General features: G+C 41.4%; 1 protein-coding gene and 1 long non-coding RNA gene across 6 annotated transcripts in view; both read right to left on the minus strand.

Annotated features, from left to right (window-relative positions):
* Positions 1-812: 812 nt before the first annotated feature.
* Positions 813-15,234, minus strand: part of LOC127605429 (uncharacterized) — a 249,819-nt gene continuing 235,397 nt past the window's right edge. The window contains exon 2 of the long non-coding RNA XR_007963586.1: positions 813-4,709. This is a non-coding gene — a long non-coding RNA (uncharacterized LOC127605429). The remainder of the gene's footprint in view (positions 4,710-15,234) is intronic.
* celf5a (cugbp, Elav-like family member 5a) overlaps positions 7,433-15,234 on the minus strand; it is a 235,405-nt gene continuing 227,603 nt past the window's right edge. For all 5 annotated transcript variants that reach the window (XM_052072850.1, XM_052072851.1, XM_052072852.1 and 2 more), the window contains exons 10-12: positions 14,309-14,452; positions 9,206-9,387; positions 7,433-8,192 (exon numbers count right to left, since the gene is read on the minus strand). In XM_052072850.1, coding sequence (XP_051928810.1) covers positions 9,260-9,387; positions 14,309-14,452 — 272 coding nt within the window. In that variant the 3' untranslated portion in view covers positions 7,433-8,192; positions 9,206-9,259. The remainder of the gene's footprint in view (positions 8,193-9,205; positions 9,388-14,308; positions 14,453-15,234) is intronic.

Below are 15,234 nucleotides of genomic sequence, written 5' to 3' on the forward strand. Positions count from 1 at the left end.
TGCATTACCTCCACCGTCATTTTTCTCTGACATAATATGGACATAATTTCAAAAAACATGATCCACGTTGATATCTGGACCTGCTCCAACATTTTCCTCGGTGAAGCAATTTTATTTTCGCATCAAGCGAACAAACGGCTACGATAACGTAACTTCCTTTTTGGAGAGATAAACATCTCGCCATATATGTGTTTACTTTGGATTTAAATACAAGTCACAAAACTTTTAACAACCCTTCCCCAGTGGATGCGCTCGGAAATTAAGCATCTGCATAATAAATCCGGCTAAATTACGCCAATTTGCAATTCCCTCCCTCAACAATGCCAACATTATACCGTAATTTATGATCTCCCCAGACCGGGGGCTGCGCAAAGGGCGTGAAGATAAGAATTTATCAGGAAGGGATTGATTTTCATTCAGTGATTGCAATAAAGATGAACTGCTTCATGTGCACGCTGACCAAGAGCTACACTTTGTAGTAATTGGGACAATTTATTTCATGAGCCATTTGCTCTACTCGTTTTTTCTTTTTTGGCCTCCCAATCAGCAGTAACTTGATTATTACCTTAAGAGTGTAATGACATCATCAGTGTTTACTGTAGTGGCTGATGCAATGTTGTTGTTCTTCAATGTTATGTAGCTTATCAAATGTATTTTTTTTCCAAATAATTAAAATATTGTTTGTACTGTACTCCTATTGCAAGGTGATGAATATTCCAAGGGCGGAGATATTATTTGTGCAACAGCACCCCCTGTCTTGAGGGGGTGGAATCTCACACACATACGAACGATACACAAGAAAAAACCTCCAGTTTGATTTTTTCATAATTTATTGTAAAATTGGAAAAAAAGGAGAGAAAGAGAGAAAAAGCCCCAATAATCATTTCCTTATCATTATTGTTATACACATCTTTATCTTACCTTGGACCGCAAATTAAATTAATCTCAAATAAATACATAAATAAATAAATGAATAAATAAATAAATAGTTACATACTTGATTGACAATTAATTATAAAACCATTAATCATCAGTCATTAATATGAAGTCATCTAAGCAGCAAGTCTTAAGAAAATTTCAGCAAAGGTAGGGGGAATGTTTGTTTGGTATCTCAGGCTAATAATCATAATCATAGGAATAATAATACATAACACGTGATTTTTTGTACCCCTTGAATATAGCATATATATAAAAAAGATACTGCTTTTCCCTGTCAGTTGATCCATGCTGTACTGACACTGCCACAAAAAGAGGTGGCAATTAAATACTAAAAAGAGAAAACAGAAGGAAGAAACGTACAACCTGTAAACAGCGTTTGCCCTTCCACTATTACGTCATAGTACTGAGTTGCCTCTATTGCCCTCTGTAGGTCAGTAAAGTGTACTCCACTGACTTTGTCTGACTTTGTTTGCTTTGTGCTGACAAACCGAAATATTCATATCTTTAGAGAGCAAAACCACGAACTGCCCGCCCCTCCCACCCCCCGACGTTACAAACCCTCACCTATATGGACCCCTGCCCCACAAAGAAAGGTCCTGTGCTGATTTTCCATAATATACAGATTCTCATTTATAATAAGCTACCATCATTAGCATTCAAACCATATTGTTTAAGAAGTTGTACCAATATTCAAAATCTTAAACCCACCCAGCCCCTGTTGAGCATGCTCAGAAATTGAAATGGCACTATGGTAGGATGATTTATGAAAGAATGAAGAGATGAGAAAACAAGGCAAAAGTATGAATGAGCCCTTGCACTCCCATGTAGAAAAAAATACTGAAATAAATCGGAACGTTGAATTGACGCAATTTTATTTCGTCAAATGGTACAGATACATGTTTTAGGTATATGTAAAGCTTGCGTAAAACATGTATCTGGAGCCAGATGATTTTATTTTATGCTACCATTTAAAAAAATAAAATAAAGCGCATTCAAAAAAAAAAATGTCAGTGTCGGAGGTGCGATAGATGAAGAACTCGATGAGCGTATGCAGGGTTAGAAGGAAATCGGAGCATCGGGAGCCAGGTTATTGCATGTATAAAATGTTACAGTGGTGCCATCATAAGATTCCGCTGCCATACTCCCTGAACACGCTGATGGAAACTTCCAAGTTTGGCAATTTCATGTTAATCAGTGGTATAGTCTGTGGTGCTTTGAGATTTGGGCTATAGCAGTGGCCGATTTTATTGGTCAGCCAATATTTTCAAAATAATAATAATAATCGGCTCGAGTTTTGCCGTTTGAATGTCCAAATAATGTCACTCACACATGTCAGTAAATGCTGTCAAGCAGGAATGGGCAGGAAGTAAACACCCGCGACTTGGGTCAATTTGAGCCAACTTTCTGGCTAGTTTTGTACAAAACTACTCCAAGAAATCTGCAAAAGTCTTTCATTTTTTCCACCCCCATTTATTTTAGCAAGGAATTCCAAGATTAGGCAATTTGTGGACCACATGGTTGGCGTCTACTAACTGAATCTTACCCTCGATAGGTCATTCATTAGGACAACATCTCTGACGTGTTTCCATAATTTCCTGCCTGCAACATACACGACGGCGTTTCTCCTCTCCTTTGTGTTCATTTGTGGTGCCATCAAATTTTGTCTGCCAGCCGTCACCCCTCACCCTCACCCCAGCCCTCCCAACTCATTAGATTTCAGCCACACACAGCTGGCGTCTTTAATTTGCATTTGCCAAGCTGTTGTGAAGGCCAAATTTAATTTGATTTTAATAATTCACACTGCTCTATTGTAGAAAATCCCATATGCAAAAATAAATAAATAAATAAATAAATAAATAAATAAATAAATAAATAAAGACACATTTGGAGATTCATAAGGCCCTCGTATGGCCAGGAGATAAAAGGAGGGCATCTATCACAGCATCATTTGACAGCAGACAGCAACAGGAATTCACCAGGGAACTTGAAACCTATAGTACCGTTTTACTACATTATGAAAACATGCTAATGACTTGGGAAAAAAACGAAGAAATAAACGTGTACATACACGGGATGTTTAGTGACTCAACTGCGTCCGTTGGGAGAAAGACGTTTATTCGGCAGAGGCTGTCTTTTTTGTGTGTGATAATAACAGTACAAATTAATATTCACTATAGATTAATTGATCATCGATTAACTGTGTCTTGGAGCAATTGAGGATAAACCAAGTCCAGTGCTTTGCTTCAACCAGCAGAGGCACTATTTCAACTCGCTTGCTGTCAAAATGACGCCAGCTGATGGAACTTGAGCTACTGCATCAATGTTATGGTAATATCCTGTAAACAGAAGCTCAGAACATTGAGAGAGACCATCCCATCGGATTATAAATTAGATACTTCAAAAAAATAATAATCAGAAGATTGTTCATTTTTCCTGTAATCCATCTTGGATACAGATCCCTACACCCATCCATTCATCCATTATCTGGATTAGCCTTATCCTAATGAGGGTTGCGGGCATGCTGGAGCCTATCCCAGCTGTCTTCGGGCACCCTGAACTGCTTGCCAGCCAATCACAGGACACACATTGACAAACAAGACCGGGGCCCAGATGCAAACCAATGACCTCTACATTGTGAGGCGGATGTGCTAACCAATCGACCACCGCGCCACAACATTGTGGACTGAATACGACAACTGAAAACTACGTAACTTGATTACAACGTGTCTCCACACTTTCATTCGACCAATAGGTTCTGCTGTTTTTGTTACCAACAGTGTGTCAACAATTGTGTCTGCAATGCCAATCACTGGACTCGTACGCTATTATGTGCTGCTCTGGAGCACAGTTGTTCCACAAGCCACGCCAGATGTAAGATGTTCATGAAAATGGGGGGTGTTTACTCGATCGCAGATTGTTATTTGAGAAGAGATAGTATGATGTGGAAGCCCTCATATCATTTGGCAAAGAAGTCAAATGAAAATCTTGAAGTGACGGCAGAGCAAAACGTAGTATTGAATGATTATCTAGCGACTGAGAAAAACCCTTGACAGTTGTTGAACTCAAAATAAGCCGTAAACTGGGAAATAAAAGGGAAACAATTAGAGATGGCTAGCTGCTTCATGGAGATACCAAACTGATTAACACACACACAGATTGAAACGCAAACAGCTAATTAAAAGTCAATTTCATGTCGGAATTGACCTCTTTACGCATCTTGGCGGCTATGAGTTGGCACTATTTTAGATATATGGCGGCCATGCGTGACTGGCGCTTAATGGTAAGCGCCCGTTTTGTCTGCGGCAGCTGTTGGCTGATCCACCTACAGGCCTGCCGCTGTCTAATTGATGGATCATTTTGCTCTTAATTTGACCTCCTAAGGCTGCTAATGCCCGGCTGCGTATGAGCTCTCACGACGCCATTATAGCCTCTGTGGAGAGAATGCAGCTGCTCTTTGCAAGAGAACAACTCATGTAGTTGACACTTTATACATACTGTGATCTAACCATGCTGGAGCGCACCTTCAGAGACTCTATAATTGGACCTCATCAACACAATATGGGTTTTCTCAATGTAGACTTCCTAACGTGAATGTTTTTTTTGTTTGTTTGTTTCCTTTTACAAGATTCTTGCTAAGGCATCGATTAAGACAATCGCAATTCTTTTAGATGGGCCATCATTTTAACAGAATGTCTTTATGAACAAAGAAGCACAAAACTAACATCCAATTTCACTGAATTGGCCTGAAATGATTACGAAATTAATTGTTTCTGGAAGAAATTTCTTAACTAGAACATTTTGTGACTAGAGACGCATTTTCCATGTAAATGCCCTAATCTGTTCCAAACTCCCTCAAAATTCAGACAGAAATGTTTTCTAAAGCATAAAAATGCATCAAAATATGCAACAAAAATGTTACAATTAGATTATTGCACATGAAATGAGATTTGTGTACAATGTCGAAAAAATAAAGAATAAAGAAAAAAAAACGATGTTCGTTTAACTTTTAACTGCGTCCTCATCGTTTTTTGCCTTTTTTCGTTGTTATTCTCTCTAGGAAGTGAGTTTTACCTGGCGTTTTGTAAAGCCAAGGATGTTTGCTTTTATCGGCTTTTAACAATCCTCCAAAAATGTCCTGACCTAGGCAAACATCAACATGGTGAGCAATCGCCCGACTTGTGAACACTTTTTCTGGGTGATTCACATTTACGTAAAATTATCGGAACACCTCGTGGCCCGAGTAGCGAATAGCGAGGATGCTGCATAGACACATATCTTTCTATTTATCTGTCTACAGGCAGAGACACATAAGGTAGAGGTCCCTCTTAGCCAATGGGATTCCAGGATGATGCTTGGTAATAGCCAATGGCAGAACAGCTAGAAGTACCGGTATGTTGCATTCAGGAAACTCGGAGCTGCGAGTAGCAGACAAGACTGCATTTTTTTACCTTTCATATTTTGACATTTCTTTCGTAACAAGAGACAATATTTTCCTGTTAAGGCATTTCGTAACTTGAAAATTTTGGATGAAGAGACGTTGTTGGCGTGTCCAATTACGTTTTTTTGGGGGGGGGTCTTGTTTGCTGCAAACGACGGAAAAGGACGACTGTATCCGCAGACCATGAACGAAATGTGAACTCCACCAAGCCAAATTTATAATTGATGGAGCATTAACACCCCCCCCTCCTCCCCTCCCCATCTGATCAATATTACCATCATCCTCATTATGCAGCCCTGGGAACTGATGGCTCCTATTAAGAGAGAGAGATATGCTGGCACCCGGAGGCGAGGCGACAGGGGAGGACGCTCTCCCCGCTGCGAGCAGCTGGAGAGGCTTGGCAGTGGGAGAGGGCGCGACCCGCGCAGACGCTGCCTTGGCCAATGGTGGCAATGATGTTTACAACCGCTGTCAGGCTCATTTGTATATTTTATGAAGCCGTTAGAGACACTCTGCTGTTTTACTGTGCCGCACGTGTGGCTTAAACCGGATGGCACTTTTAGCACACTGCTTTACGGTCAGATTATCTGGAATATCAAGGCTTTAATGATGCAACGAAGTGAGGGAAGGAAGGAAGGGAAAAATTACTCTGGATGAAGTGGAAGAGTAGCCGCCATATTGTTGTTGGGAAGTAGAAAAGTACAAATACTGAAGTTTTTCAGTTCCTGTATCTGTACTGGAGTATTTTTTGACAGCATTTACATTTTACTACTCTACTTTCTACTACTTACTTTTGTCAAAACGTGCTTGTTACTTTTTGCAGCCTCTGCGGATGATGACAAAATAATAACCAAAAAAAAGACCACGATTGCCATCTTGATTGACTGATTGAGATCATGGAGACTAACTAATCACTGAACCAGGGAGCATTAACGACAACATCGCAATAGACTAAGCAAAATATTCACCATTTGTGGCATTATTTAAGAGAAAAGCTTGACTTTGGTTTCAAGATTGACGCATGGTGGGCATTATGTTGTCTTGTGTGAACGTTAGCTCAGATTAGCTTTTTATTTTTGGGTTTTTTATTGTTGTTTTATTTTTATTTTGCTAGCCAGTTCCCAAAGTTTCGAGTAGTATGTCCAGTGATTTTGTTTTCTTCTCAGTACAAGTAGGGATGTTTTTTGTTTTGTTTTTTTCTTCCAGTGAGCCATGTTATCAAAACGAGTATTGATTCTCATTAAATAAGTAGTTGGAGCTGTACATTTAGCAATCTGTTTCAACGCAAGTCGATGTAGTTCTGCTTTTGGGGAACCGGTCACTGTTTACACTGATTTCTCTGTTGTTGCGATGTAAAAGTTTTTATTGCGCTTATTTTTGATATTTATTAACGTTGTGTCTCCAGTGAGAAAAACGAACCCATTACCAGAGCCATATTTCTCTCAAGAATGATACGATGAAAACGTTCTCAACTGATACTTTATCTCGGTGATTCCTAAAGTGCGGTGGGAGTGACCACTAGTGGTATGCAAAGAATCACTGCTTACATACAGTTTAGTCGTACAAAGTATTTGACTATGAAGTTCTATACATTTGCATACCATCCTGAAAGAACTGCAATTTGTATTCAACATTTATGTGCAAAAATGTTTTCATTTTGTCATTTTTGTAATTGTAGTTTTTAATTTGGCTATCTTTTAATATATATATATATATATATATATATATATATATATATATATATATATATATATATATATATATATATATATATATATATATATATATATATATATATATATATATACCGGTATATATATATTTATTCAACCCCCCCCCCCCCCTACAAACAAATCTCAAATCCTCAATACCAATATGGCGGCTCACTTGTGATGTCATTTTCCCCGATACAATTCCCAAGGATGAAAAAAATGATGAAGATGATCGTGTGCCCATAACAATATCTAACCCAAATAGTCTACACTACTAAAATACTATTGTTTTTTTCATGTTTTCTTTTTAATATTCTCAAACCCATTCATTTAAAAAAAATCATTCTCTTTTTTTTTCTCTTTCTTGCAACCTGAAGCTAATTTTCTCCTTAATGTCATTAAGTAGTACAGTAGTCTCATGAATTAATACTATGCATTACTGATTCAGAACAATACAAATGTGTTTGGTCCTTTGGTCCCTTTTCGGGGTGAAAGATTCTCAGTTGTACTGTCGCTAACGGAAACCTCAGTGACCTCCTCCGGGGCTGGTGGCGCTGCGCTTGCTGCGTGACGACACGAGAAAAAGAGGGTGAAGAAGAAAGACGGCCTTTTTTTCCATTTCCCCGTCTTCGCCTTTGTGAACCCTCATTTGTCCAAGGAGCAGTAAAAGCCACAAGCGCATCTCTCATTTATATATATGTGTATAGAATATGTAATACGTATAGAAATCTATTTGTTGTTGCTGCTTTTTTCCTGTTTGTTAGTTTGTTGCTTCATTAACAATTCAAGTCTCAACAAGAAAAAAAAAGTTCTGTTGATCAAGTCTTTTTTTCGATTCTTTTTTTTTTCTTTGAGTTTTTTTTCTTCCTTTCTTCCACTGTGCCATCTGTTAGCATCCCTCGACGACGCGCCTCCTCGTCGCGTTCCGACACAACTTAAGTCTTCATAAGTAAATGCTGATATGTCTCTTTCCCCCCCAAAGAATCCTTACGTGTTCATTAAAAAAAACAAAAACAAAAAAACAACAACATATGTTGCTTTCGGAGGAAAAAAAAAGAGAAGAGATAAGCCCCTCCGAAATATCTTCACGTGTCGTCTAAAACCTGAAAAATAGAGCACAGTTTTCAGATTGGAGGACTGGTCAACTTGTTCAGCTTTGAAGGCTTTAATATGGCCTGATGACATCAGTGCAATGGTCTGCATGGGGCGAATGCAAGCTGGCACACCAATTGATCTTTGTCAGTCATGACGCTGGCAGAATGTCTCATAATTAACATGCCGGCTTGTTACTTTGCATGTATGAAAAAAATTAAAGGGGATTGGCACCTAAACGTATGAAGCACTCATATTCAGAATAACTTTAGCATCACCAAATTCCATTTACCGGAGATGAAAAGTCTACACACCCCTGTTCAAATGCTTGGTTTTGTGATATCAAACTCATTCCAGCATGGAGATTTTTTGTCCCCTTCAAAGACATACATAACTATACATAACAAAAAATGTACAGAAAAGGCGACTCGGAACATCTGAAATTTATCTGGGGTTAATCAGAGACATTGAACTTGAGCATGAATGTAATTCTGAACACAGCCATGTGCTAATTATAAGAGGGTGAGAGTAACCACGTTGTATCACCGCAATATTACAACTGAATTTCAGTCGAGTTGTCCATCCATCCATTTTCTGATTCGTTTTATCCGAACAAAAGTCGCAAGGCGTACTGGAGCCTATCCCAGCTGTCTCCAGGTAGTAGGCGGCGGACACCCTGAACCAGTTGGCAGCTAATCACAAGGCACACAGAGATGAACAACCATCCATGCTCACACTCACAACTAGGGACAATTTAGAGTGTTCAATCAGCCTGTCATGCATGTTTTTGGAATGAGGGAGGAAACCGGAGTAGGCACGGGGAGAACATGCAAACTCCACACAGGAAGGCCGGAGCGAGGATCGAACGCACATCCTCTGCACTGTGAGGTCGACGCGCTAACCGCTGGCCCACTGAGCCGCCTCAGTCGAGTTGTATTGTATGAAAAGTTTTGAAATGATTTGCATTTCAACAGGGGGTGTATGGATAGCCTGTCGTGTGAGTATATGGACGTCCCCAACATACCTGTGCTGCTGCTGCTGCTGCTGCTGCTGCGGTGGATACTAAAGATAGGCTGTGTCAGTAAGGGCGGCTGGCATCCTTCGGTCGCTTTAGCTGGACTTTCAACCTCTTCATGCCAATCTGAAAGCCGTTCATGGCCTGGATAGCTGCTTGCGCGCTGGCGGGGTTGTCAAAGCTCACAAAGCCTGTCGGAAAAATGTGCGCCATGATGAATAATCTGTGGGTCATTTACAGTATCTTTCCGTTTTCGCTTGACAAACAATCATGCAGACATGAAAAATCACATTTTAAAATTCAATACAGTCATGTGGTGTATACTTGAGCTGAGCCTCGAAACGAATAGTCTGTGATTTTTTTTTTTTTTTGGTTTTGTGTTCGCTCCGTCACAAACAAGAGTCACTTTTTAAATGTTGTTACTACCGTACATTTGAAATGGAAAAGAACAAATTGCAGCTGTTGTGAAAAACATGTATGACCATTTTGTCCATCCATTTATCCATTTTCTGATCGCTTCATCCTCACAAGGTTCGTGGGCCGCGCTGGAGCCTATCCCAGCTGTCTTCGGGCAGTTGGCGGGGGGCACCCTGAACCGGTCGCCAGCCAATTGCAGAGACGAACAACCATTCGTGCTCACACTCACACCTAGGGACAATTTAGAGCGTTCAATCAGCCTTCTATGCATGTTTTTGGAATGTGGGAGGAAACCGGAGTACCCAGAGAAAACCCACTCAAGCATGGGGAGGGCATGCAAACTCCACACAGGAAGGCCGTAGGTGGAATTGCCCATTTTGTGATGTTTAAAAAAACTTTTTTTTTTTTAAAACATGCCTTGTTGTCATTGAATTTTCATTTTTTCATTCATGGAATGTCTGAAACGTGGACACCCCATGAAAATTAAAAAAGGTACAAAAATGGGCATTTGTTTTTCACAGTACAGCAAGCAATGATACAGTCATTATAAATGATCTACACCAGGGGTCCCCAAACTTTTTCCTGTGAGGGCCAGATAACTTTTCCCTTCTCTGATGGGGGGCCGGTGTCAGTTTGTAACAGAAAAAGTGTGACGATCAAAGGGGAGCTTAAAAAATGTATTGTTTTCCAGAAAGCCACACATAACCAAATAACCCTCTCCAGGTTCGTCATGGAAAAAAAGTCAGGAAACAAATAACAACACTTAATGAAATAAATAACAACTAACTAAACCCTCTCTGAGTTCTTCACAGAAAAAACAGGAAATAATTAATAACTAAATAACTCTCTCTGGGTTCTTCATAGAAAAAAAAGCCACGGAACATTAACTTTCTGTTGTGCCATGCACAATCTTAACAGATAAAAGTTCAGCTCAGTTGTCAGACCAGAATCTCTCTGACACATATGAGCAGTATGAGTTTATGTGTTGTGTTTATTATTTTACTTTATGTTAACTGTTTTGTAAAGCGCTTTGTTACAGCTGCCGCTGTTGTGAAAGCGCTATATAAATCAGCATGTATTGTATTGTATTGTATTGTATTGTCTCTTAAAGTTCTTGTGTTCCTTCCTTATCATCCTTTTGTAGGTTCCAGTAGGCTTGTACACACCACTGTTTGCAGTTAGGGTTTTTTTGGGGCGTTTTTAACACAGTGATGGGTCATTTTGACCCGAGGACAACAGGAGGGTTAGAGGGCCGGGCCAAATGTGCTGACGGGCCGTATCGGGCCTGCGGGCCGTAGTTTGGGGACCCCTGATCTACACAGTTACCTTCATAAGCGCAAACTTTCTATTTCATTAGCTTGTGCGTGTGTACCAAATATTGGTGAAATTGTTTCAATACAACATGACTCTGCCTGAGACACAAACCCACCAGAAGCCCCCCCCACCCCCCACCACCACCACCATCGTCACCTGCACTAAACATCCTGTTTCCATCATGTATAAAAATAAAGCCTTGAGAAGTCAGTGACCAGAAACTGCAGCGGAGTGTGTCTCCGCTTGATGCGCTCCCCTGCGACTTGGGTGTCATTAGGAACACTCAGTGACCCGTGAAAAACAGCAGGAGATTCTCCTCGCGCATCCCCCTCCCTTGCCTTCTCCCCCTCAGCCACATGGGAGACATGTCTGCTCGGCCTGCTCGGCCCTTGCTCGGCCCATTAGGGCGAAGGAAGGGTGACGAGGATGCATAGATACACCGTGCAGGAAAGGCAGGTGGGCGGAAGGAAGTGGGGAAGGTGGCAATTTGTGCTCGAGAGCAAAGAAGTGCCATTTCTCGTCTCCCCTTCCCTTCCAGTCCGTCCAAGTCAACAGGTGTAAAACTCTGGTCCTCGAGGGCTGCCATCCTGCATTTTTTCTGTGTTTTGCCTCCTCCAGCACAACTGATCGGCTTATCGGCAAGTTCTGCAGGAGCCCGATAACAATTCTTGAGGACCGGAGATTGACATCTGTGACCTGAGTGGATCCGGGACTTATCCACCACAGCCTATCACACAGAGACCACGGAAGGTGGGATATTGACGCAAACGTGTGCACTTTCACTTTTGTCAGGGGTTGAATGACTCCATACCTTTTGGAGTTGATGCTAAGGCGATGATTGCTGATTCGATATCTACTAATCAATGACGGTATTGGTATTTTTTAGAATTGTTGCATCACTTTTTTTTTCACAATTTACGAACACCAGCTCACATTCAATGCAATGAACATATGCAACCGTGAGGGGGCGGCGCAGCGGTTGATAGATGAGTTTGCATGTTCTCTCCGGGCGTGCGTGGGATTTCTCCATTCCAAAAACATGCATAGCAGGCTGATTGAACACTTTAAATTGTCCCTAGGCGTGAGTGTGAGTGCAGATGGTTGTTCGCCTCTGTGTGCCCTGCGAGTGGCTGGCAACCGGTTCAGGGTGTTCCCAGCCTACTGCCCGAAGACAGCTGGGATAGGCTCCAGAACTACTGGTCTAAAATATGTGTTAGATAATTGCTTTGAGCACCACAGGGCGGGTTGGACTCCCCACTCAAATTCTGCGTTTTTCTTTTTCACACAGAACAATTGAACTGCACTTCAGAAGTTGCCAAAATAATACCCCCCACCCATTCCTTGTTGCCCTCTTTCACATATAATGCAGTGTAAAAGCCACTCCTGTCCTTTTTGCTAAGCATCAATGCTCATTCCCTCCTTATTTCCCTTTCCAGATTAATTACATCGGTGTTGCCGTTCCTTCCTCAGGCAAAACATTATGTTGTAAACGCATAGTATATACGTCAATACTGCAAATAGGTCTTCTTTCATGAATTTATATGTTGTTAAATTCCCCCGGGGAGGCAGGATTGCTGATCAATTCGGCCCCTGGAGTGAAAACAAATGCTGATCTATAATTGTCCTTTGCCCTCTTTGTTTCCCCTCCTCATCACACACACACACACACACACACACACACACACACACACACACACACACACACACACACACACACACACGGAACCAGCGTGGCTCCTTAAAGTTTGTATAAGCCGCAGGGCAGGTTGCGCCGTGTAGGCTGACAGAGCTAAATGAGGTGGGGGAGGGGAGGGGTGCAGCGGTTGCATGAATCAACCTCAGTAGTGAAAGTATTGACAGATATTGGGGTGAACTAACGGTGATGCTGATGCAGCACCAGCGGGGCGGTGAGGTCATGCGGTCCCACGGAAACACAGATATGGATCCTGATCGACGACATCACTGCTCGCGGGGCTCCACATACAGTAGAGTATCCATATTGAGCAATCGCAACGTGCACAGGACCGATGCACAGGACCGATGCCAAAACACCGCCGTCATCAAGATGCAAACGCAGGTCAGTCGGGGGCCAAGATCGTTTTCTTCATGTCAGTCGTCATCATCGCAACCTGCGGCCATTTTTGTTTTTGACAAATGTGCTCTCTCTGTGGTGTTTTCATACAAACGTCATTCACACCAAGGGGATATTGATTTTCCTTTCGCTGGGATCTTGTAGCCGGAAATGAAACGAGAGTATGACAAAAGATTCTGTGAAAATAAATTCACCATTTCCATTTACTTTTAGCTAGAGCTGGAAATTGAACATGCTGATTTTGCTGATTTTGAGTAATTAATTAACACACAGGTAAATCATTCACAGCTGTGGAATCCAACCGTTAACTGCCACTCCGTATATATTTGTCAAATACGTTTTTCACCATGGGGGCATAGAAGAGATGCTGAGCCAGCTCGTTTTTAAACTGTAATGACTAACACATTGCAGTATATGGCAGAGTTACATCACTTTAAATTTGAGAACAGCACAGCTTTTGAGTAGAGGATATAGATTAGAGTGAAATTGGACTAGTTTAGCATGTCATACTTGAATGGGGTCTGTATATGGAAGACAGAGTATGAATCATGATAGATAACCGTTCATGGAGTAAATGAAGGACACCAGGTAAAAAAACGCATTGCTATTAGTGTTGTTATTGCATTAGCATTCTTAGGTTACAGAAGGGGAAAAATGTCACTCTACCGACAGCTACAGGACTGTTGTTGGAGTTCACATGTATGTCGAGTTGTCGATTCAAATTGAAAAATGCAGCTTCAGTGAAAAAGTGATTCATACTAGCTACGCATTCATCATCCATCCATCTATTTTCTAATCTGCTTATTCTCACGAGGGTTACTAGTGTGCTGGAGCCTTTCTCAGAGGTCTTTGTGCAGTAGGCGAGGGTACACCCTGAACTGGTCGCCAGCCAATCAAAGGGCACAAATAGACTATTCACGCTCACAATCACACCTGGGGGCATTTTAGAGTGTCCCATTAACCTGCCATGCATGTTTTTGGAATGTGGGAGGAAACCGGGAGAAAACCCACGCAGCCACGGGAGGGAGCATGCAAAGTCCCCATTGGAAGACCGGACCCAGACTCGAGACCTGCACCTCTGCACTGTGAGGCCACTGCTAACCAGTTGACCACTGTGCTGCCTTCATTAATCATAAAAACTAATGAATTCGATTTTTTTTTCATTGAGTATGAGTTTGAAGTTTGATAAGGATTCAGAAAAAAAGGTTCCCCGCCCTAGTTGTAAAGGTTGCGTTCAGTGCCAAAAGCGAGCAAGCGAGTGAATGATTAAGTGTTGCTGTCGAACTCACCGAAACACTTGCTCTGGTTGGTCGCCCGGTCCATGAAAACCTTGGATGAGATGACGGTGCCAAAGGGCAGAAACATCTGCATGAGTTCGTTGTCTCCAAACTCCTGTGGCAGGTGGTAGATGAACAGGTTACAGCCCTCCGGACCTGGAGAAAGACAGACTGGCCGTTGAGTATTTTCAGTATTTGAAGTGCACTTTTTCAGGTCGAGTCCATGAAGATGAGTCATTTTCCTGGGGTGAGACATTAGGAGGAAGACTCGCTACATTACCGGTACGTGCAAAGTAGGCAATGTTACTTCTGTTCAGAGAGATTGGACAACTAGAAAAGCGCGGCATCCGCATAATGCTGATTTGCAAAGAGGGAATTACTTGTAAAAAAAGATATCGCAAATGGCAGCACCTCACATAAAACCTGAGCAATTCTGGCATTTGACCCAACATATCTCAGGTACGGCAGATCAAAATCAATCGCGTTCCTGCTCCAACACCCATCAATAACCCCAATGTGTTTAAATATGGGTAAGACAAAGATTTTATCTTTGACCTCAGCAATCTATACTTTTGTGTCAAATTGCTTCCAAAATCAATAGAATTTCTTCAATGACACAACATTGCCAGGATGGCAAAATAAGACTGTAAACAATTCTATCCAGTATTGGTTTGAAACGGGAAAGTGTCGATGTTTGGCAATTGGCCAAAGCCACCTCGATGATTCCAAGTCATCAGCGCTTTTTGCTTTGCCATTTCCCAAAATGCTTGAAAAGAAATTAACATAATTTGTCAGCAGTGAGTATTATGGTATGTACTCTACGTACGAACGGCTCGAACCACATATTGAAAATGCATGACACTTATGTGTCTTCAAAACAATCACAAATTTGTCTGTTTAGCTTCATGCTAACAAGGAATACAACATGCCACAGACAG

This window comes from Hippocampus zosterae, chromosome 8 (assembly GCF_025434085.1).
Source record: "Hippocampus zosterae strain Florida chromosome 8, ASM2543408v3, whole genome shotgun sequence".
NCBI lineage: Eukaryota > Metazoa > Chordata > Actinopteri > Syngnathiformes > Syngnathidae > Hippocampus > Hippocampus zosterae.